We start from the raw sequence: 21,857 nt of genomic DNA, 5'->3' as shown, positions 1-21,857 counted from the left end.
ACCACTCACTGTGTACTGTGTTATCTCTATAGATAATTCAAACTTTTTTTATTGATCTCTGTTTTCTTTTTAGGGATAATTCCAGCTTCCGCAACACAAAGATCACCCTGTGAAGAGAGACGGAGGAGGAAGAGAGGCAAACCACCTGACCGTTTCTCCTGAAGTTATACTGTTTCCTCATAAAGGATAACATGACTCTCTGTCACATTCTATCTCCTCTCTCTCGGCATCTCTTTCTCTCTCGGCCTCTTTCTCTCTCGGCCTCTTTCTCTCTTGGCATCTCTCTCTTTCTCTCTTGGCGTCTCTCTCTTTCTCTCTCGGCGTCTCTTTCTCTCTCGGCTTCTCTCTCGGCATCTCTCTCTTTCTCTCTCTCTTTCTCTCTCGGCATCTCTCTCTTTTTCTCTCGGCATCTCTCTTTCTCTCTCTGGCTCTTTCTCTCCAGGCTTCACAAGGTGATTGAGGTGCTTAAAATACTTGAATTAGCACTCTGAAATGGAACACCTTGAAAATCTGACGTTTTCTCAAGTTGGTACTTGAAAAGTACTTGATTAAAGGAGAACAGAAAATGATCAAATATGGTTATGAAAAAAGTATTGGTCTTGAATTCTACCCAGTTTTATTTCCTCACGTTCCGTGATCTGGTTGCCAGGCGAGGTCGCTCATTCCACCCACTCAGCCAGGCAGGTCCAAAACGGACTGATTAGGTTCCGCCAAACATCACATCGATAGCTAAAAGGCCAGGCGTGTAGATTTAACCTGTTGTGGGTATGGAACATTTCTGGGATCTTTTATTTCAGCTCATGAAACATTCACATGGGTGATTGAACCCTGAAGAGCGACATGAAGCGGCAAAGACAACTCTGCATCCGGCGCCAGTTCTACGTTGTGACTTTTTCTCTGCAATGACCTCCAGAGCATTTTTACCAATCGCGTCATTCACCGGGGTCCTGCGACATTCCATTATATCAAGCGGCAGCCAGGCTCCTGGCGTTCTGTTGGCTGTTCACCCGAGCAGCGACACTAAAGCTGCCAGTCGGAAGCAAGATGCTTTTTCGTAGATATTAAGATTCCCAAATGTGCAATAAAAATACAATAGTCATTAATACTCAAATGACATCATCAGTACTGACGATTCTTGTATATAATAAAGCACCGTATTGAGTTTAACTTGTAAGGTATAACTTTAGTGATGAATAATATAGTCATTTTTCCCATTAAGGTTGTGGCGATATACTGTCATCTGTGGCAACTAGAAACATAATCCCATTTTATTGGTCACATAGACGTGGTTAATATTACCAACTGATGGTCCTTGAAAATAAATATTAGTGCTTTAAAAGGTACTTAAGTCCTTGAATTTGACTTGCCACTGTCTGTATGAATCCTGTCTCTCTCTTGCTACCTGTTTCTCTCCCTGCATTTCTCTCTCTCCCTGCATTTCTCTCCCTGCATTTCTCTCTCTCTCTCCCTGCATTTCTCTCTCTCCCTGCATTTCTCTCCCTGCATTTCTCTCCCTCTCTCCCTGCATTTCTCTCCCTGCATTTCTCTCCCTGCATTTCTCTCTCTCTCTCCCTGCATTTCTCTCTCTCTCCCTCCATTTCTCTCTCTCCCTGCATTTCTCTCTCGCTGCATCTCCCTCTCTCGCTGCATTTCTCTCTCTCTCCTGCATTTCTCTCCCTCCATTTCTCTCTCTCCCTGCATTTCTCTCTCTCTCTCTCCCTGCATTTCTCTCTCTCTCCCTGCATTTCTCTCTCTCTCCCTGCATTTCTCTCTCTCCCTGCATTTCTCTCTCGCTGCATCTCCCTCTCTCGCTGCATTTCTCTCTCTCTCCCTGCATTTCTCTCTCTCTCCCTGCATTTCTCTCTCTCTCCCTGCATTTCTCTCTCGCTGTCTCTCGCTTCCTCTCGCTGTGTTTCTCTCTCGCTGTCTCTCGCTTCCTCTCGCTGTGTTTCTCTCTCGCTGTCTCTCACTTCCTCTCGCTGTATTTCTCTCTCGCTGTCTCTCGCTTCCTCTCGCTGTATTTCTCTCTCGCTGCATCTCTTGCATTTCTGAGAGTGTTTCACTGCGGAGATGGAGTAGTGCGTTGCTATGGAAACTAGTGTGATACTATGGAGACATGAGCGTCGTCTTTTTGCAACTTGTCCCTGAGTTGCCACAACAGGCCAGTGGGACCAACTCTCTGTGTGATGGTGTTAATGTTCCCAAACCCTACAGAAATAAATGTGTTTTTAGTATCTTGTCTGACTACTTCATTATTACATTCACCCTAATCTCGCTTAAAAACGCTGAATACCGTGACCTGTGGGAATGCTTATTGCATTTTGATAATACATTAACGTGCTAAACTCTGCCCGGCTCTACGGGGCAGTGAAGAGGTCGTTGAACTTAGCCAACAGGGCCGGCTCTACGGGGCAGTGAAGAGGTCGTTGAACTTAGCCAACAGGGCCGGCTCTACAAGGGCAGTGAAGAGGTCGTTGAACTTAGCCAACAGGGCCAGCTCTACGGGGCAGTGAAGAGGTCGTTGAATTTAGCCAACAGGGCCAGCTCTACGGGCGGTGAAGAGGTCATTGAATTTAGCCAACAGGGCCAGCTCTGCGGGGCAGTGAAGAGGTCGTTGAATTTAGCCAACAGGGCCGGCTCTACGGGGCAGTGAAGAGGTCGTTGAACTTAGCCAACAGGGCCAGCTCTGTGGGGCAGTGAAGAGGTCGTTGAACTTAGCCAACAGGGCCGGCTCTACGGGGCGGTGAAGAGGTCGTTGAACTTAGCCAACAGGGCCGGCTCTACGGGGCAGTGAAGAGGTCATTGGATTTAGCCAACAGGGCCGGCTCTGCGGGGCAGTGAAGAGGTCGTTGAACTTAGCCAACAGGGCCGGCTCTGCGGGGCAGTGAAGAGGTCGTTGAATTTAGCCAACAGGGCCGGCTCTACGGGGCAGTGAAGAGGTCGTTGAATTTAGCCAACAGGGCCAGCTCTACGGGGCAGTGAAGAGTTCATTGAACTTAACCAACAGGGCCAGCTCTACGGGGCGGTGAAGAGGTCATTGGATTTAGCCAACAGGGCCAGCTCTACGGGGCAGTGAAGAGGTCATTGAATTTAGCCAACAGGGCCAGCTCTACGGGGCAGTGAAGAGGTCATTGAACTTAACCAACAGGGCCAGCTCTACGGGGCGGTGAAGAGGTCATTGATTTAGCCAACAGGGCCAGCTCTACGGGGCAGTGAAGAGGTCGTTGAATTTAGCCAACAGGGCCAGCTCTACGGGCGGTGAAGAGGTCGTTGAATTTAGCCAACAGGGCCAGCTCTACGGGGCAGTGAAGAGGTCATTGAACTTAACCAACAGGGCCAGCTCTACGGGGCAGTGAAGAGGTCGTTGAATTTAGCCAACAGGGCCAGCTCTACGGGGCAGTAAAGAGGTCATTGAATTTAGCCAACAGGGCCGGCTCTACGGGGCAGTGAAGAGGTCATTGAATTTAGCCAACAGGGCCGGCTCTACGGGGCAGTGAAGAGGTCATTGAATTTAGCCAACAGGGCCGGCTCTGAGGGGGCAGTGAAGAGGTCGTTGAATTTAGCCAACAGGGCCAGCTCTACGGGCGGTGAAGAGGTCATTGAATTTAGCCAACAGGGCCAGCTCTGCGGGGGCAGTGAAGAGGTCGTTGAATTTAGCCAACAGGGCCGGCTCTACGGGGCAGTGAAGAGGTCGTTGAACTTAGCCAACAGGGCCAGCTCTGTGGGGCAGTGAAGAGGTCGTTGAACTTAGCCAACAGGGCCGGCTCTACGGGGCAGTGAAGAGGTCATTGAATTTAGCCAACAGGGCCGGCTCTACGGGCGGTGAAGAGGTCGTTGAACTTAGCCAACAGGGCCGGCTCTACGGGGCAGTCAAGAGGTCATTGGATTTAGCCAACAGGGCCGGCTCTGCGGGGCAGTGAAGAGGTCGTTGAACTTAGCCAACAGGGCCGGCTCTGCGGGGCAGTGAAGAGGTCGTTGAATTTAGCCAACAGGGCCGGCTCTACGGGGCAGTGAAGAGGTCGTTGAATTTAGCCAACAGGGCCAGCTCTACGGGGCAGTGAAGAGGTCATTGGATTTAGCCAACAGGGCCAGCTCTACGGGGCAGTGAAGAGGTCATTGAATTTAGCCAACAGGGCCAGCTCTACGGGCAGTGAAGAGGTCATTGAACTTAACCAACAGGGCCAGCTCTACGGGGCGGTGAAGAGGTCATTGGATTTAGCCAACAGGGCCAGCTCTACGGGGCAGTGAAGAGGTCGTTGAATTTAGCCAACAGGGCCGGCTCTACGGGGCAGTGAAGAGGTCATTGAATTTAGCCAACAGGGCCAGCTCTACGGGCGGTGAAGAGGTCATTGGATTTAGCCAACAGGGCCGGCTCTACGGGGCAGTGAAGAGGTCATTGAATTTAGCCAACAGGGCCAGCTCTACGGGGCAGTGAAGAGGTCGTTGAATTTAGCCAACAGGGCCAGCTCTACGGGGCAGTGAAGAGGTCATTGAATTTAGCCAACAGGGCCGGCTCTACGGGGCAGTGAAGAGGTCATTGAATTTAGCCAACAGGGCCGGCTCTACGGGGCAGTGAAGAGGTCATTGAATTTAGCCAACAGGGCCGGCTCTACGGGGCAGTGAAGAGGGCATTGAATTTAGCCAACAGGGCCGGCTCTACGGGGCAGTGAAGAGGTCGTTGAATTTAGTCAACAGGGACGGCTCTACAGCGGGGTGAAGCCAGGCATTGAACTTAGCCAACAAGGCCGGGCATTGAACTTAGCCAACAAGGCCGGGCATTGAACTTAGCCAACAAGGCCGGGCCCCAGATGGAATTGTTGCTCCCACGGTTTTGTTTCTTCGTGAACACAACAGATGGTATATGCATTACTATGCCTGGATTTGCCATTCAAGAGCAGACAGGGAAAGAGGCTTTACACCAGACTGGCTTTGTTTATAAATAATGTTGTAAAGGCTGTGTCCCCTTTTGGGGGAATGAAGCAACTCCCATGAAGCGACTCATCTAACTCCGTTAACTTTCAGTCTGTGTAAAGGGTCAAACAAATTGTGGATATTATGCAGAAAAGCTGCTGTGTCAAAATAGGTTTCGGAATGTTGGTCAAGATGAATAATGGCAGTGAAAGAATTGATTGTGAACACGTGACCTACAAACACTGATAAATTGCTAAATAGTTGGGAAGAGATTTTCAATTTACCCATTCCATTGCACATGGTTAATGAATTGATACGCAAAACAACGTCGGATTCAAAACTTCAAATTTTTCAATATAAATTACTATACAAAATACTTGCAACTAATAGAAGGTTATATATATATATGGGGGATACAATCTTCCCAGCTCTGCTGATTCTGCTGTGAGGAGGCAGAGTCATTTGATCATTTATTTTGGTATTGTCCATACGTAGCTCATTTTTGGTCACAGGTCCAGGAATGGCTGAAGAATTGCAACATGTGCCTAGAACTAACACTACAGACAGCAATACTGGGTGATTTGAAAAGCCATAGTCAATCAATCAATCAATAATATAATAGTTATTTTAGCAAAAATGTTTATTTTTAATTTACAATCTGTAGAAGCTATGAGAATATGAAGGTTCAATTATTTTGTGAAGCATCACAGCACAGTTGAAAAATATATGGCAAGTAGAAATGTTGAGAGACAGATGGGAGGGGTTGAGTGGAGCTGAAGGGTGGGACTAATAACCAGATAAACAATGTAGGGCATAAGGGATCTGTAGAATGTATATAGGTTCGGAGCTTTTGTGAAATAGCACAGTTACAAATCGAAATCATCAAACTGGATGGACATCAGAAATAGAGGACTAAGAACAAACAAGAGAGAACTATTGTAAAGTAGACTGTGTCTGTAGAGTGTGTATAAGATGTATGGATTGAAGGGAGAAGCAGAAGTGTTTATTAGTTTACTCCAATTGGGGGATCGGCGGAAGGGTTTGCGGGGAATAATAATAAAGGTATATTCTTTAAAAAAAGTATGTATGTCTATATAGGTATGTGTATGTATATATGTGTATATATATGCATGCGTGTATGGATATATATATTTACCCCAAAAATATGGGGGATTGGAAATGATGCAGACAATTACATTGGAACCAACATTCTTTCCGCAATATTAAGCTGATCCACCCTAAAAAATAAAAAAACACAGATTTTTATCTTCGGCATGTTTTTTTTTTTTACAATTATATAGTGTAGGAGGTAATTTACAGAATAGCAGGGGAAGTGGGAGAGGAGGCGGAGGGATGGGGAGAGGCGGAGGATGGGAGAAGAGGCGGAGGGGATGGGAGAAATAGCGGAGGGGTGGGAGAGGAGGCGGAGGGGATGGGAGAAGAAGTGGAGGGGATGGGAGAGGAGGCGGAGGATGGGAGACGAAAGGAGGTATTGGGGGAGAGAGGAGAGGAGGCGGAGGGGATGGGAGAGGAGGCAGGGGGATGGGAGAAGAAGTGGAGGGATGGGAGAGGAAAGGAGGGGATGGGAGAGGAAAGGAGGTATTGGGGGAGAGGAGAGGAGGCGGAGGGGATGGGAGAGGAGGCGGGGGGATGGGAGAAGAGCGGATGGGAGAGGAGGCGGAGGATGGGAGAGGAGGCGGAGGGGATGGGAGAAGAGGCAGAGGGGGATGGGAGAGGAGAGGAGGCGGAGGGGATGGGAGAGGAGGCGGAGGGGATGGGGAGGAGGCGGAGGGGATGGGAGAAGAAGTGGAGGGATGGGAGAGGAGGCGGAGGGGATGGGAGAAGAGGCGGAGGATGGGAGAGGAGGCGGAGGGGATGGGAGAGAGAGAGGAGGCGGAGGGGATGGGAGAGAAGGCAGGGGGATGGGAGAGAGGCTGAGGATGGGAGAGGAGGCGGAGGGGATGGGGGGGAGAAGAGGCGGAGGGGATGGGAGAGGAGGCGGAGGGATGGGAGAGGAGGCGGGGGGATGGGAGAGAAGGCTGAGGGGGATGGGAGAGGAGGCGGAGGGGATGGGAGAAGAAGCGGAGGGGATGGGAGAGGAGGCGGAGGGATGGGAGAGGAGGAGGGGGATGGGAGAGGAGGCGGAGGGGATGGGGAGAAAGCGGAGGGGATGGGAGAGAAAAGGGGGGTGGGAGAGGAGGCGGAGGATGGGAGAGGAGGCGGAGGGGATGGGAGAGGAGGCGGAGGGGATGGGAGAGGAGGCGGAGGGGATGGGAGAAGAGGCGGAGGGGATGGGAGAGGAGGCGGAGGGGATGGGAGAGGAGGCGGAGGGGATGGGAGAGGAGGCGGAGGGGATGGGAGAAGAGGCGGAGGGGATGGGAGAAGAGGCGGAGGGGATGGGAGAAGAGGCGGAGGGGATGGGAGAAGAGGCGGAGGGGATGGGAGAGGAGGCGGAGGGGATGGGAGAAGAGGCGGAGGGGATGGGAGAGGAGTCGGAGGAGTCGGAGAGGAGGCGGAGGGGATGGGAGAGGAGGCAGGGGGATGGGAGAAGAAGCGGATGGGAGAGGAGGCGGAGGGATGGGAGAGGAGGCAGAGGGGATGGGAGAGGAGGCGGAGGGGAGGGGATGGGGAGGAGGATGGGGGAGATGGGATGGGAGAGGAGGGGAGGGGATGGGAGAAGAAGCGGGGGATGGGAGAGGAGGTGGAGGGGATGGGAGAGGAGGCGGAGGGGATGGGAGAGGAGGCGGAGGGGATGGGAGAGGAGGCGGAGGGGATTGGAGGAGGTGGAGGTGATGGCTGAAATACAACTGATGGTGGATGTTTCTACTCTTTAAAAGAGAAAATGGCAAAGATTAACAACGACATTCAGACGAGGGAGGCCCCTCCGAGATTCAGACGAGGGAGGCCCCTCCGAGATTCAGACGAGTTAGGGACAGTGTGTTATGGTTAGGGACAGTGTGTTATGGTTAGGGACAGTGTGTTATGGTTAGCGACAGTGTGTTGTGGTTAGGGACAGTGTGTTATGGTTAGGGACAGTGTGTTAGGGACAGTGTGTTAGGGACAGTGTGTTATGGTTAGGGACAGTGTGTTATGGTTGGGGACAGTGTGTTATGGTTGGGGACAGTGTGTTATGGTTGGGGACAGTGTGTTATGGTTGGGGACAGTGTGTTATGGTTAGGGACAGTGTGTTATGGTTAGGGACAGTGTGTTAGGGCCAGTGTGTTATGGTTAGGGACAGTGTGTTATGGTTGGGGACAGTGTGTTATGGTTAGGGACAGTGTGTTATGGTTAGGGACAGTGTGTTATGGTTAGGGACAGTGTGTTAGGGACAGTGTGTTAGGGACAGTGTGTTATGGTTAGGGACAGTGTGTTATGGTTAGGGACAGTGTGTTATGGTTGGGGACAGTGTGTTATGGTTAGGGACAGTGTGTTAGGGACAGTGTGTTAGGGACAGTGTGTTATGGTTAGGGACAGTGTGTTATGGTTAGGGACAGTGTGTTATGGTTAGGGACAGTGTGTTATGGTTGGGGACAGTTTGTTATGGTTAGGGACAGTGTGTTCGGGACAGTGTGTTAGGGACAGTGTGTTATGGTTAGGGACAGTGTGTTATGGTTAGGGACAGTGTGTTAGCGACAGTGTGTTATGGTTAGGGACAGTGTGTTATGGTTGGGGACAGTGTGTTATGGTTAGGGACAGTGTGTTATGGTTAGGACAGTGTGTTATGGTTGGGGACAGTGTGTTATAGTTAGGGACAGTGTGTTATGGCCAGTGTGTTATGGTTAGGGACAGTGTGTTATGGTTGGGGACAGTGTGTTATGGTTAGGGACAGTGTGTTATGGTTAGGGACAGTGTGTTATGGTTGGGGACAGTGGGTTATGATTGGGGACAGTGTGTTATGGCTAGGGACAGTGTGTTATGGTTGGGGACAGTGTGTTAGGGACAGTGTGTTATGGTTGGGGACAGTGTGTTATGGTTGGAGACAGTGTGTTATGGTTGGGGACAGTGTGTTAGGGACAGTGTGTTATGGTTGGGGACAGTGGGTTATGGTTGGGGACAGTGTGTTATGGTTGGGACAGTGTGTTAGGGACAGTGTGTTATGGTTGGGGACAGTGTGTTATGGTTGGAGACAGTGTGTTATGGTTGGGGACAGTGTGTTAGGGACAGTGTGTTATGGTTAGGGACAGTGTGTTAGGGACAGTGTGTTATGGTTAGGGACGGTGTGTTAGGGACAGTGTGTTATGGTTGGGGACAGTGTGTTATGGTTAGGGACAGTGTGTTAGGGACAGTGTGTTGTATGTTGTGGTTGGGGCCAGTGTGTTAGGGACAGTGTGTTATGGTTAGGGACAGTGTGTTATGGTTAGGGACAGTGTGTTATGGTTAGGGACAGTGTGTTAGGGCCAGTGTGTTATGGTTAGGGACAGTGTGTTATGGTTGGGGACAGTGTGTTATGGTTAGGGACAGTGTGTTATGGTTAGGGACAGTGTGTTATGGTTGGGGACAGTGTGTTAGGGACAGTGTGTTATGGTTAGGGACAGTGTGTTATGGTTAGGGACAGTGTGTTATGGTTAGGGACAGTGTGTTATGGTTAGGGACAGTGTGTTAGGGACAGTGTGTTATGGTTAGGGACAGTGTGTTATGGTTAGGGACAGTGTGTTATGGTTGGGGACAGTGTGTTATGGTTAGGGACAGTGTGTTATGGTTAGGGACAGTGTGTTAGGGACAGTGTGTTAGGGACAGTGTGTTATGGTTAGGGACAGTGTGTTATGGTTAGGGACAGTGTGTTATGGTTAGGGACAGTGTGTTATGGTTAGGTACAGTGTGTTATGGTTGGGGACAGTGTGTTATGGTTAGGGACAGTGTGTTATGGTTAGGGATAGTGTGTTATGGTTGGGGACAGTGTGTTATAGTTAGGGACAGTGTGTTATGGCCAGTGTGTTATGGTTAGGGACAGTGTGTTATGGTTGGGGACAGTGTGTTATGGTTAGGGACAGTGTGTTATGGTTAGGGACAGTGTGTTATGGTTGGGGACAGTGGGTTATGATTGGGGACAGTGTTTTATGGCTAGGGACAGTGTGTTATGGTTGGGGACAGTGTGTTAGGGACAGTGTGTTATGGTTGGGGACAGTGTGTTATGGTTGGAGACAGTGTGTTATGGTTGGGACAGTGTGTTAGGGACAGTGTGTGTTATGGTTGGGGACAGTGTGTTATGGTTAGGGACAGTGTGTTAGGGACAGTGTGTTGTATGTTGTGGTTGGGGCCAGTGTGTTAGGGACAGTGTGTTATGGTTAGGGACAGTGTGTTATGGTTGGGGACAGTGTGTTATGGTTGGGGACAGTGTGTTAGGGACAGTGTGTTATGGTTAGGGACAGTGTGTTATGGTTAGGGAAAGTGTGTTATGGTTGGGGACAGTGTGTTATGGTTGGGGACAGTGTGTTAGGGACAGTGTGTTATGGTTAGGACAGTGTGTTATTGTTAGGGACAGTGTGTTATGGTTAGGGACAGTGTGTTATGGTTAGGGACAGTGTGTTATGGTTAGGGACAGTGTGTTATGGTTAGGGACAGTGTGTTATGGTTAGGGACAGTGTGTTATGGTTAGGGACAGTGTGTTATGGTTGGGGACAGTGTGTTATGGTTAGGGACAGTGTGTTATGTTAGGGACAGTGGTTAGGGACAGTGTGTTATGGTTAGGGACAGTGTGTTATGGTTGGGGACAGTGTGTTATGGTTAGGGACAGTGTGTTATGGTTAGGTACAGTGTGTTATGGTTGGGGACAGTGTGTTATGGTTAGGGACAGTGTGTTATGGTTAGGGACAGTGTGTTATGGTTGGGGACAGTGTGTTATAGTTAGGGACAGTGTGTTATGGCCAGTGTGTTATGGTTAGGGACAGTGTGTTATGGTTGGGGACAGTGTGTTATGGTTAGGGACAGTGTGTTATGGTTAGGGACAGTGTGTTATGGTTGGGGACAGTGGGTTATGATTGGGGACAGTGTGTTATGGTTGGGGACAGTGTGTTATGGTTGGGGACAGTGTGTTAGGGACAGTGTGTTATGGTTGGGGACAGTGTGTTATGGTTGGAGACAGTGTGTTATGGTTGGGGACAGTGTGTTAGGGACAGTGTGTTATGGTTGGGGACAGTGTGTTATGGTTAGGGACAGTGTGTTAGGGACAGTGTGTTGTATGTTGTGGTTGGGGCCAGTGTGTTAGGGACAGTGTGTTATGGTTAGGGACAGTGTGTTATGGTTGGGGACAGTGTGTTATGGTTGGGGACAGTGTGTTAGGGACAGTGTGTTATGGTTAGGGACAGTGTGTTATGGTTAGGGACAGTGTGTTATGGTTAGGGAAAGTGTGTTATGGTTAGGGACAGTGTGTTATGGTTGGGGACAGTGTGTTAGGGACAGTGTGTTATGGTTAGGGACAGTGTGTTATTGTTAGGGACAGTGTGTTATGGTTAGGGACAGTGTGTTATGGTTAGGGACAGTGTGTTATGGTTAGGGACAGTGTGTTATGGTTAGGGACAGTGTGTTATGGTTAGGGACAGTGTGTTATGGTTGGGGACAGTGTGTTATGGTTAGGGACAGTGTGTTATGGTTGGGGACAGTGTGTTATGGTTAGGGACAGTGTGTTATGTTAGGGACAGTGTGAGGGACAGTGTTTTATGGTTAAGGACAGTGTGTTATGGTTGGGGACAGTGTGTTATGGTTAGGGACAGTGTGTGTTATGGTTAGGTACAGTGTGTTAGGGACAGTGTGTTATGGTTAGGGACAGTGTGTTTTGGTTAGGGACAGTGTGTTATGGTTAGGTACAGTGTGTTATGGTTAGGGACAGTGTGTTATGGTTAGGGACAGTGTGTTGTGGTTAGGGACAGTGTGTTATGGTTAGGGACAGTGTGTTAGGGACAGTGTGTTATGGTTAGGGACAGTGTGTTATGGTTGGGGACAGTGTGTTATGGTTGGGGACAGTGTGTTATGGTTGGGGACAGTGTGTTAGGGACAGTGTGTTATGGTTAGGGACAGTGTGTTATGGACAGTGTGTTATGGACAGTGTGTTATGGTTGGGGACAGTGTGTTATGGACAGTGTGTTAGGGACAGTGTGTTATGGTCAGTGTGTTAGGGACAGTGTGTTAGGGACAGTGTGTTGTGGTTAGGGACAGTGTGTTGTGGTTAGGGACAGTGTGTTATGGTTGGGGACAGTGTGTTATGGTTAGGGACAGTGTGTTAGGGACAGTGTGTTGTGGTTAGGGACAGTGTGTTATGGTTGGGGACAGTGTGTTAGGGACAGTGTGTTAGGGACAGTGTGTTATGGTTAGGAGACAGTGTGTTATGGTTGGGGACAGTGTGTTATGGTTAGGGACAGTGTGTTATGGTTAGGGACAGTGTGTTATGGTTGGGGACAGTGTGTTATGGTTAGGGACAGTGTGTTCGGGACAGTGTGTTAGGGACAGTGTGTTATGGTTAGGGACAGTGTGTTATGGTTAGGGACAGTGTGTTGTGGTTAGGGACAGTGTGTTATGGTTAGGGACAGTGTGTTAGGGACATTGTGTTAGCGACAGTGTGTTATGGTTAGGGACAGTGTGTTATGGTTGGGGACAGTGTGTTATGGTTAGGGACAGTGTGTTATGGTTAGGGACAGTGTGTTATGGTTGGGGACAGTGTGTTATAGTTAGGGACAGTGTGTTATGGCCAGTGTGTTATGGTTAGGGACAGTGTGTTATGGTTGGGGACAGTGTGTTATGGTTAGGGACAGTGTGTTATGGTTAGGGACAGTGTGTTATGGTTGGGGACAGGGTTATGATTGGGGACAGTGTGTTATGGCTAGGGACAGTGTGTTATGGTTGGGGACTGTGTGTTAGGGACAGTGTGTTATAGTTGAGGACAGTGTGTTATGGTTGGAGACAGTGTGTTATGGTTGGGGACAGTGTGTTAGGGACAGTGTGTTATGGTTAGGGACAGTGTGTTAGGGACAGTGTGTTATGGTTAGGGACGGTGTGTTAGGGACAGTGTGTTATGGTTGGGGACAGTGTGTTGTGGTTGGGGCCAGTGTGTTAGGGACAGTGTGTTATGGTTAGGGACAGTGTGTTATGGTTGGGGACAGTGTGTTATGGTTGGGGACAGTGTGTTAGGGACAGTGTGTTATGGTTAGGGACAGTGTGTTATGGTTAGGGACAGTGCGTTATGGTTAGGGAAAGTGTGTTATGGTTGGGGACAGTGTGTTATGGTTGGGGACAGTGTGTTAGGGACAGTGTGTTATGGTTAGGGACAGTGTGTTATGTTTAGGGACAGTGTGTTATGGTTAGGGACAGTGTGTTATGGTTAGGGACAGTGTGTTATGGTTAGGGACAGTGTGTTATGGTTAGGGACAGTGTGTTATGGTTAGGGACAGTGTGTTATGGTTAGGGACAGTGTGTTAGGGACAGTGTGTTATGGTTAGGGACAGTGTGTTATGGTTGGGGACAGTGTGTTATGGTTATGGGGACAGTGTGTTATGGTTAGGGACAGTGTGTTAGGGACAGTGTGTTATGGTTAGGACAGTGTTATGTTAGGGACTTGTGGTTAGGGACAGTGCATGTTAGGGACAGTGTGTTATGGTTGGGGACAGTATGTTATGGTTAGGGACAGTGTGTTATGGTGTTTGGGACAGTGTGTTAGGGACAGTGTGTTGTGGTTAGGGACAGTGTTTTGTGGTTAGGGACAGTGTGTTAGTGTGTTATGGTTAGGGACAGTGTGTTATGGTTAGGGACAGTGTGTTGTGGTTAGGGACAGTGTGTTATGGTTAGGGACAGTGTGTTAGGGATGGTGTGTTAGGGGACAGTGTGTTATGGTTAGGGACAGTGTGTTATGGTTGGGGACAGTGTGTTATGGTTAGGGACAGTGTGTTATGGTTGGGGACAGTGTGTTATGGTTAGGGACAGTGTGTTATTTAGGGACAGTGTGTTAGGGACAGTGTGTTATGGTTAGGGACAGTGTGTTATGGTTAGGGACAGTGTGTTGTGGTTAGGGACAGTGTGTTATGGTTAGGGACAGTGTGTTAGGGACATTATGACAGTGTGTGTTATGGTTAGGGACAGTGTGTTATGGTTGGGGACAGTGTGTTATGGTTAGGGACAGTGTGTTATGGTTAGGGACAGTGTGTTATGGTTGGGGACAGTGTGTTATAGTTAGGGACAGTGTGTTATGGTTGGCCAGTGTGTTATGGTTAGGGACAGTGTGTTATGGTTGGGGACAGTGTGTTATGGTTAGGGACAGTGTGTTATGGTTAGGGACAGTGTGTTGGTTGGGGACAGTGGGTTATGATTGGGGACAGTGTGTTATGGCTAGGGACAGTGTGTTATGGTTGGGGACAGTGTGTTAGGGACAGTGTGTTATGGTTGGGGACAGTGTGTTATGGTTGGAGACAGTGTGTTATGGTTGGGGACAGTGTGTTAGGGACAGTGTGTGTTATGGTTAGGGACAGTGTGTTAGGGACAGTGTGTGTTATGGTTTTGTGTTAGGGACAGTGTGTTATGGTTGGGGACAGTGTGTTGTGGTTGGGGCCAGTGTGTTAGGGACAGTGTGTTATGGTTAGGGACAGTGTGTTATGGTTGGGGACAGTGTGTTAGGGACAGTGTGTTATGGTTAGGGACAGTGTGTTATGGTTAGGGACAGTGCGTTATGGTTAGGGAAAGTGTGTTATGGTTGGGGACAGTGTGTTATGGTTGGGGACAGTGTGTTAGGGACAGTGTGTTATGGTTAGGGACAGTGTGTTATGGTTAGGGACAGTGTGTTATGGTTAGGGAAAGTGTGTTATGGTTGGGGACAGTGTGTTATGGTATTTAGTGTGTTAGGGACAGTGTGTTATGGTTAGGGACAGTGTGTTATGGTTAGGGACAGTGTGTTATGGTTAGGGACAGTGTGTTATGGTTAGGGACAGTGTGTTATGGTTAGGGACAGTAATGTTATAGTTAGGGACAGTGTGTTATGGTTGGGGACAGTGTGTTATGGTTAGGGACAGTGTGTTAGGGACAGTGTGTTAGGGACAGTGTGTTAGGGACAGTGTGTTATGGTTAGGGACAGTGTGTTATGGTTGGGGACAGTGTGTTATGGTTAGGGACAGTGTGTTATGGTTAGGTACAGTGTGTTATGGTTGGGGACAGTGTGTTATGGTTAGGGACAGTGTGTTATGGTTAGGGACAGTGTGTTATGGTTAGGGACAGTGTGTTATAGTTAGGGACAGTGTGTTAGGCCAGTGTTATGGTTAGGGACAGTGTGTTATGGTTGGGGACAGTGTGTTATGGTTAGGACAGTGTGTTATGGTTAGGACAGTGTGTTATGGTTGGGGACAGTGGGTTATGATTGGGGACAGTGTGTTATGGCTAGGACAGTGTGTTATGGTTAGGGACAGTGTGTTAGGGACAGTGTGTTATGGTTGGACAGTGTATGGTTAGTGTGTTAGGGACAGTGTGTTATGGTTAGGGACAGTGTGTTAGGGACAGTGTGTTATGGTTAGGGACAGTGTGTTAGGGACAGTGTGTTATGGTTAGGGGACAGTGTGTTATGGTTAGGGACAGTGTGTTAGGGACAGTGTGTTGGATGTTGTGGTTGGGGCCAGTGTGTTAGGGACAGTGTGTTATGGTTAGGGACAGTGTGTTATGGTTAGGGACAGTGTGTTATGGTTAGGGACAGTGTGTTAGGGACAGTGTGTTATGGTTAGGGACAGTGTGTTATGGTTAGGGACAGTGTGTTATGGTTAGGGACAGTGTGTTATGGTTAGGGACAGTGTGTTATGGTTGGGGACAGTGTGTTAGGGACAGTGTGTTATGGTTAGGGACAGTGTGTTATGGTTAGGGACAGTGTGTTATGGTTAGGGACAGTGTGTTATGGTTAGGGACAGTGTGTTATGGTTAGGGACAGTGTGTTAGGGACAGTGTGTTATGGTTAGGGACAGTGTGTTATGGTTAGGGACAGTGTGTTATGTTAGGGACAGTGTGTTAGGGACAGTGTGTTAGGGACAGTGTGTTATGGTTAGGGACAGTGTGTTATGGTTGGGGACAGTGTGTTATGGTTAGGGACAGTGTGTTATGGTTAGGACAGTGTGTTATGGTTGGGGACAGTGTGTTATGGTTAGGGACAGTGTGTTTTGGTTAGGGACAGTGTGTTATGGTTAGGACAGTGTGTGTTATGGTTAGGGACAGTGTGTTATGGTTAGGGACAGTGTGTTGTGGTTAGGGACAGTGTGTTATGGTTAGGGACAGTGTGTAGGGACAGTGTGTTAGGGGACAGTGTGTTATGGTTAGGGACAGTGTGTTATGTTTGGGACAGTGTGTTATGGTTAGGGACAGTGTGTTATGGTTGGGGACAGTGTGTTATGGTTAGGGACAGTGTGTTAGGGACAGTGTGTTATGGTTAGGGACAGTGTGTTATGGTTAGGGACAGTGTGTTATGGTTGGGGACAGTGTGTTATGGTTAGGGACAGTGTGTTATGGTTAGGGACAGTGTGTTATGGTTAGGGACAGTGTGTTATGGTTGGGGACAGTGTGTTATGGTTAGGGACAGTGTGTTAGGGACAGTGGTTAGGGACAGTGTGTTATGGTTGGGGACAGTGTGTTATGGTTAGGGACAGTGTGTTATGGTTAGGGACAGTGTGTTATGGTTGGGGACAGTGTGTTATGGTTAGGGACAGTGTGTTATGGTTAGGGACAGTGTGTTATGGTTGGGGACAGTGTGTTATGGTTAGGGACAGTGTGTTAGGGCCAGTGTGTTATGGTTAGGGACAGTGTGTTATGGTTAGGGACAGTGTGTTATGGTTAGGGACAGTGTGTTATGGTTAGGGACAGTGTGTTATGGTTGGGGACAGTGGGTTATGGTTAGGGACAGTGTGTTATGGCTAGGGACAGTGTGTTATGGTTGGGGACAGTGTGTTAGGGACAGTGTGTTATGGTTGGGGACAGTGTGTTATGGTTGGAGACAGTGTGTTATGGTTGGAGACAGTGTGTTAGGGACAGTGTGTTATGGTTAGGGACAGTGTGTTAGGGACAGTGTGTTATGGTTAGGGACGGTGTGGTTAGGGACAGTGTGTTATGGTTGGGGACAGTGTGTTATGGTTAGGGACAGTGTGTTATGGTTAGGGACATGTTGTGTTATGGTTAGGGACAGTGTGTTATGGTTAGGGACAGTGTGTTATGGTTAGGGACAGTGTGTTATGGTTGGGGACAGTGTGTTAGTGTGTTATGGTTAGGGACAGTGTGTTATGGTTAGGGACAGTGTGTTATGGTTAGGGAAAGTGTGTTATGGTTGGGGACAGTGTGTTATGGTTAGTGTGGGACAGTGTGTTATGGTTAGGGACAGTGTGTTATGGTTAGGGACAGTGTGTTATGGTTAGGGACAGTGTGTTATGGTTAGGGACAGTGTGTTATGGTTAGGGACAGTGTGTTATGGTTGGGGACAGTGTGTTTGGTTAGGGACAGTGTGTTATGGTTAGGGACAGTGTGTTATGGTTAGGGACAGTGTGTTATGGTTAGGGACAGTGTGTTATGGTTGGGGACAGTGTGTTATGGTTAGGGACAGTGTGTTAGGTACAGTGTGTTAGGGACAGTGTGTTATGGTTAGGGACAGTGTGTTTTGGTTAGGGACAGTGTGTTATGGTTAGGGACAGTGTTATGGTTAGGGACAGTGTGTTATGGTTAGGGGACAGTGTGTTGTGGTTAGGGACAGTGTGTTATGGTTAGGGACAGTGTGTTAGGGACAGTGTGTTATTGTTAGGGACAGTGTGTTATGTTTAGGGACAGTGTGTTATGGTTAGGGACAGTGTGTTATTGTTTGGGACAGTGTGTGGTTGGGACAGTGTGTTAGGGACAGTGTGTTATGGTTAGGGACAGTGTGTTATGGTTAGGGACAGTGTTATGGTTAGGGACAGTGTGTTATGGTTAGGGACAGTGTGTTATGGTTAGGGACAGTGTGTTATGGTTAGGGACAGTGTGTTATGGTTAGGGACAGTGTGTTAGGGACAGTGTGTTGTGGTTAGGGACAGTGTGTTGTGGTTAGGGACAGTGTGTTATGGTTGGGGACAGTGTGTTATGGTTAGGGACAGTGTGTTATGGTTAGGGACAGTGTGTTATGGTTAGGGACAGTGTGTTATGGTTAGGGACAGTGTGTTAGGGACAGTGTGTTATGGTTAGGGACAGTGTGTTATGGTTAGGGACAGTGTGTTATGGTTGGGGACAGTGTGTTATGGATAGGGACAGTGTGTTATGGTTAGGGACAGTGTGACAGTGTGTTATGGTTAGGGACAGTGTGTTATGGTTAGGGACAGTGTGTTATGGTTAGGGACAGTGTGTTATGGTTAGGGACAGTGTGTTATGGTTAGGGACAGTGTGTTATGGTTAGGGACAGTGTGTTAGGGACAGTGTGGGACAGTGTGTTGTGGTTAGGGACAGTGTGTTATGGTTAGGGACAGTGTGTTATGGTTGGGGTTAGTGGTTATGGTTGGGGACAGTGTGTTATGGCTAGGGACAGTGTGTTGTGTGGTTAGGGACAATGTGTTAGGGACAGTGTGTTATGGTTGGGGACAGTGTGTTATGGTTGGGACAGTGTGTTATGGTTGGGGACAGTGTGTTAGGGACAGTGTGTTATGGTTTAGTTAGGGACAGTGTGTTATGGTTAGGGACAGTGTGTTATGGTTAGGGACAGTGTGTTATGGTTAGGGACAGTGTGTTATGGTTAGGGACAGTGTGTTAGTGGTTAGGGACAGTGTGTTATGGTTAGGGACAGTGTGTTATGGTTAGGGACAGTGTGTTATGGTTAGGGACAGTGTGTTATGGTTTACAGTGGAGGGCCAGTGTGTTATGGTTAGGGACAGTGTGTTATGGTTAGGGACAGTGTGTTATGGTTAGGGACAGTGTGTTTAGGGTTATGGTTAGGGACAGTGTGTTATGGTTAGGGACAGTGTGTTGTGTGTGTTAGGGACAGTGTGTTATGGTTAGGGACAGTGTGTTATGGTTAGGGACAGTGTGTTATGGTTAGGGACAGTGTGTTATGGTTAGGGACAGTGTGTTATGGTTAGGGACAGTGTGTTGTGGTTAGGGACAGTGTGTTATGGTTAGGGACAGTGTGTTATGGTTAGGGACAGTGTGTTAGGGACAGTGTGTTATGGTTAGGGACAGTGTGTTATGGTTGGGGACAGTGTGTTATGGTTAGGGACAGTGTGTTATGGTTAGGGACAGTGTGTTATGGTTAGGGACAGTGTGTTATGGTTAGGGACAGTGTGTTATGGTTGGGGACAGTGTGTTATGGTTGGGGACAGTGTGTTAGGGACAGTGTGTTATGGTTAGGGACAGTGTGTTATGGTTAGGGACAGTGTGTTAGGGACAGTGTGTTAGGACAGTGTGTGTTATGGTTAGGGACAGTGTGTTATGGTTAGGGACAGTGTGTTATGGTTAGGGACAGTGTGTTATGGTTAGGGACAGTGTGTTGTTAGGGACAGTGTGTTATGGTTAGGGACAGTGTGTTATGGTTAGGGATAGTGTGTGTGGTTAGGGACAGTGTGTTATGTAGGGACAGTGTGTTAGGGACAGTGTGTTGTGGTTAGGGACAGTGTGTTATGGTTAGGGACAGTGTGTTATGGTTGGGGACAGTGTGTTATGGTTGGGGACAGTGTGTTATGGGGACAGTGTTAGGGACAGTGTGTTGTGGTTAGGGACAGTGTGTTATGGTTAGGGACAGTGTGTTAGGGACATGTGTTATGGGACAGTGTGTATGGTTAGGGACAGTGTGTTGTGGTTAGGGACAGTGTGTTGTGGTTAGGGACAGTGTGTGTTGTGGTTAGGGACAGTGTGTTATGGTTAGGGACAGTGTGTTATGGTTAGGGACAGTGTGTTATGGTTAGGGACAGTGTGTTATGGACAGTGTGTTATGGTTAGGGACAGTGTGTTAGGGACAGTGTGTTGTGGTTAGGGACAGTGTGTTGTGGTTAGGGACAGTGTGTTATGGTTGGGGACAGTGTGTTAGGGACAGTGTGTTAGTTAGGGACAGTGTGTTATGGTTAGGGACAGTGTGTTATGGACAGTGTGTTAGGGACAGTGTGTTGTGGTTGGGGACAGTGTGTTATGGTTGGGGACAGTGTGTTATGGTTAGGGACAGTGTGTTAGGGACAGTGTGTTGTGGTTAGGGACAGTGTGTTATGGTTGGGGACAGTGTGTTATGGTTAGGGACAGTGTGTTATGGTTAGGGACAGTGTGTTATGGTTAGGGACAGTGTGTTGTGGTTAGGGACAGTGTGTTGTGGTTAGGGACAGTGTGTTATGGTTAGGGACAGTGTGTTATGGACAGTGTGTTAGGGACAGTGTGTTAGGGACAGTGTGTTGTGGTTAGGGACAGTGTGTTGTGGTTAGGGACAGTGTGTTATGGTTGGGGACAGTGTGTTATGGTTAGGGACAGTGTGTTAGGGACAGTGTGTTGTGGTTAGGGACAGTGTGTTGTGGTTAGGGACAGTGTGTTGTGGTTAGGGACAGTGTGTTATGGTTGGGGACAGTGTGTTAGGGACAGTGTGTTGTGGTTAGGGACAGTGTGTTATGGTTAGGGACAGTGTGTTATGGTTAGGGACAGTGTGTTGTGGTTAGGGACAGTGTGTTATGGTTAGGGACAGTGTGTTAGGGACAGTGTGTTGTGGTTAGGGACAGTGTGTTATGGTTAGGGACAGTGTGTTGTGGTTGGGGACAGTGTGTTATGGTTAGGGACAGTTGTTAGGGACAGTGTGTTATGGTTAGGGACAGTGTGTTATGGTTAGGGACAGTGTGTTTAGTGGTTAGGGACAGTGTGTTTAGTGTGTTAGGGACAGTGTGTTGTGGTTAGGGACAGTGTGTTATGGTTAGGGACAGTGTGTTATGGTTAGGGACAGTGTGTTATGGTTGGGGACAGTGTGTTATGGTTGGGTTAGGGACAGTGTGTTATGGTTAGGGACAGTGTGTGTTAGGGACAGTGTGTTATGGTTGGGGACAGGGACAGTGTGTTGTGGTTAGGGACAGTGTGTTATGGTTAGGGACAGTGTGTTATGGTTAGGGACAGTGTGTTGTGGTTAGGGACAGTGTGTTATGGTTAGGGACAGTGTGTTAGGGACAGTGTGTTATGGTTGGGACAGTGTGTTATGGTTGGACAGTGTGTTAGGGACAGTGTGTTGTGGTTAGGGACAGTGTGTTGTGGTTAGGGACAGTGTGTTATGGTTAGGGACAGTGTGTTATGGTTAGGGACAGTGTGTGGTTAGGGACAGTGTGTTGTGGTTAGGGACAGTGTGTTATGGTTAGGGACAGTGTGTTAGGGACAGTGTGTTGTGGTTAGGGACAGTGTGTTTGTTATGGTGGTTAGGGACAGTGTGTTATGGTTAGGGACAGTGTGTTATGGTTAGGGACAGTGTGTTATGGTTAGGGACAGTGTGTTGTATGTTGTGGTTATGGTTATGGTTAGGGACAGTGTGTTATGGTTGGGGACAGTGTGTTATGGTTAGGGACAGTGTGTTATGGTTGGGGACAGTGTGTTATGGTTGGGGACAGTGTGTTAGGGACAGTGTGTTGTGGTTAGGGACAGTGTGTTATGGTTAGGGACAGTGTGTTCTGGTTAGGGACAGTGTGTTAGGGACAGTGTGTTAGGGACAGTGTGTTAGGGACAGTGTGTTGTATGTTGTGGTTGGGGCCAGTGTGTTATGGTTAGGGACAGTGTGTTAGGGACCGTGTGTTATGGTTAGGGACAGTGTGTTATGGTTAGGGACAGTGTGTTAGGGACAGTGTGTTGGTTGACAGTTAGGGACAGTGTGTTGTTAGGGACAGTGTGTTATGGTTAGGGACAGTGTGTTATGGTTAGGGACAGTGTGTTAGGGACAGTGTGTTAGGGACAGTGTGTTAGGGACAGTGTGTGAGCACAGAATTTAATGTGTGTGGTGAATAATGTGTGTAATGTGTGTGTGTGTTTGTGGTGTGTAATGT

General features: G+C 48.4%; 1 protein-coding gene across 1 annotated transcript in view; it reads left to right on the top strand.

Annotated features, from left to right (window-relative positions):
* The window catches only part of LOC118378090 (eukaryotic translation initiation factor 4E type 2-like), a 31,628-nt gene extending 29,394 nt beyond the window's left edge, over nucleotides 1–2,234 (top strand). Inside the window, exon 8 of the mRNA XM_052458964.1 lies at nucleotides 74–2,234. Coding sequence (XP_052314924.1) covers nucleotides 74–113 — 40 coding nt within the window. The 3' untranslated portion in view covers nucleotides 114–2,234. The remainder of the gene's footprint in view (nucleotides 1–73) is intronic.
* Nucleotides 2,235–21,857: the final 19,623 nt, after the last annotated feature.

The sequence above is a fragment of the Oncorhynchus keta genome, chromosome 13 (genome assembly GCF_023373465.1).
Source record: "Oncorhynchus keta strain PuntledgeMale-10-30-2019 chromosome 13, Oket_V2, whole genome shotgun sequence".
Classification (NCBI taxonomy): domain Eukaryota; kingdom Metazoa; phylum Chordata; class Actinopteri; order Salmoniformes; family Salmonidae; genus Oncorhynchus; species Oncorhynchus keta.
The sequence above is the reverse complement of the archived record's forward strand: the minus strand, read 5'-3'. Positions and strand labels throughout refer to the sequence as shown.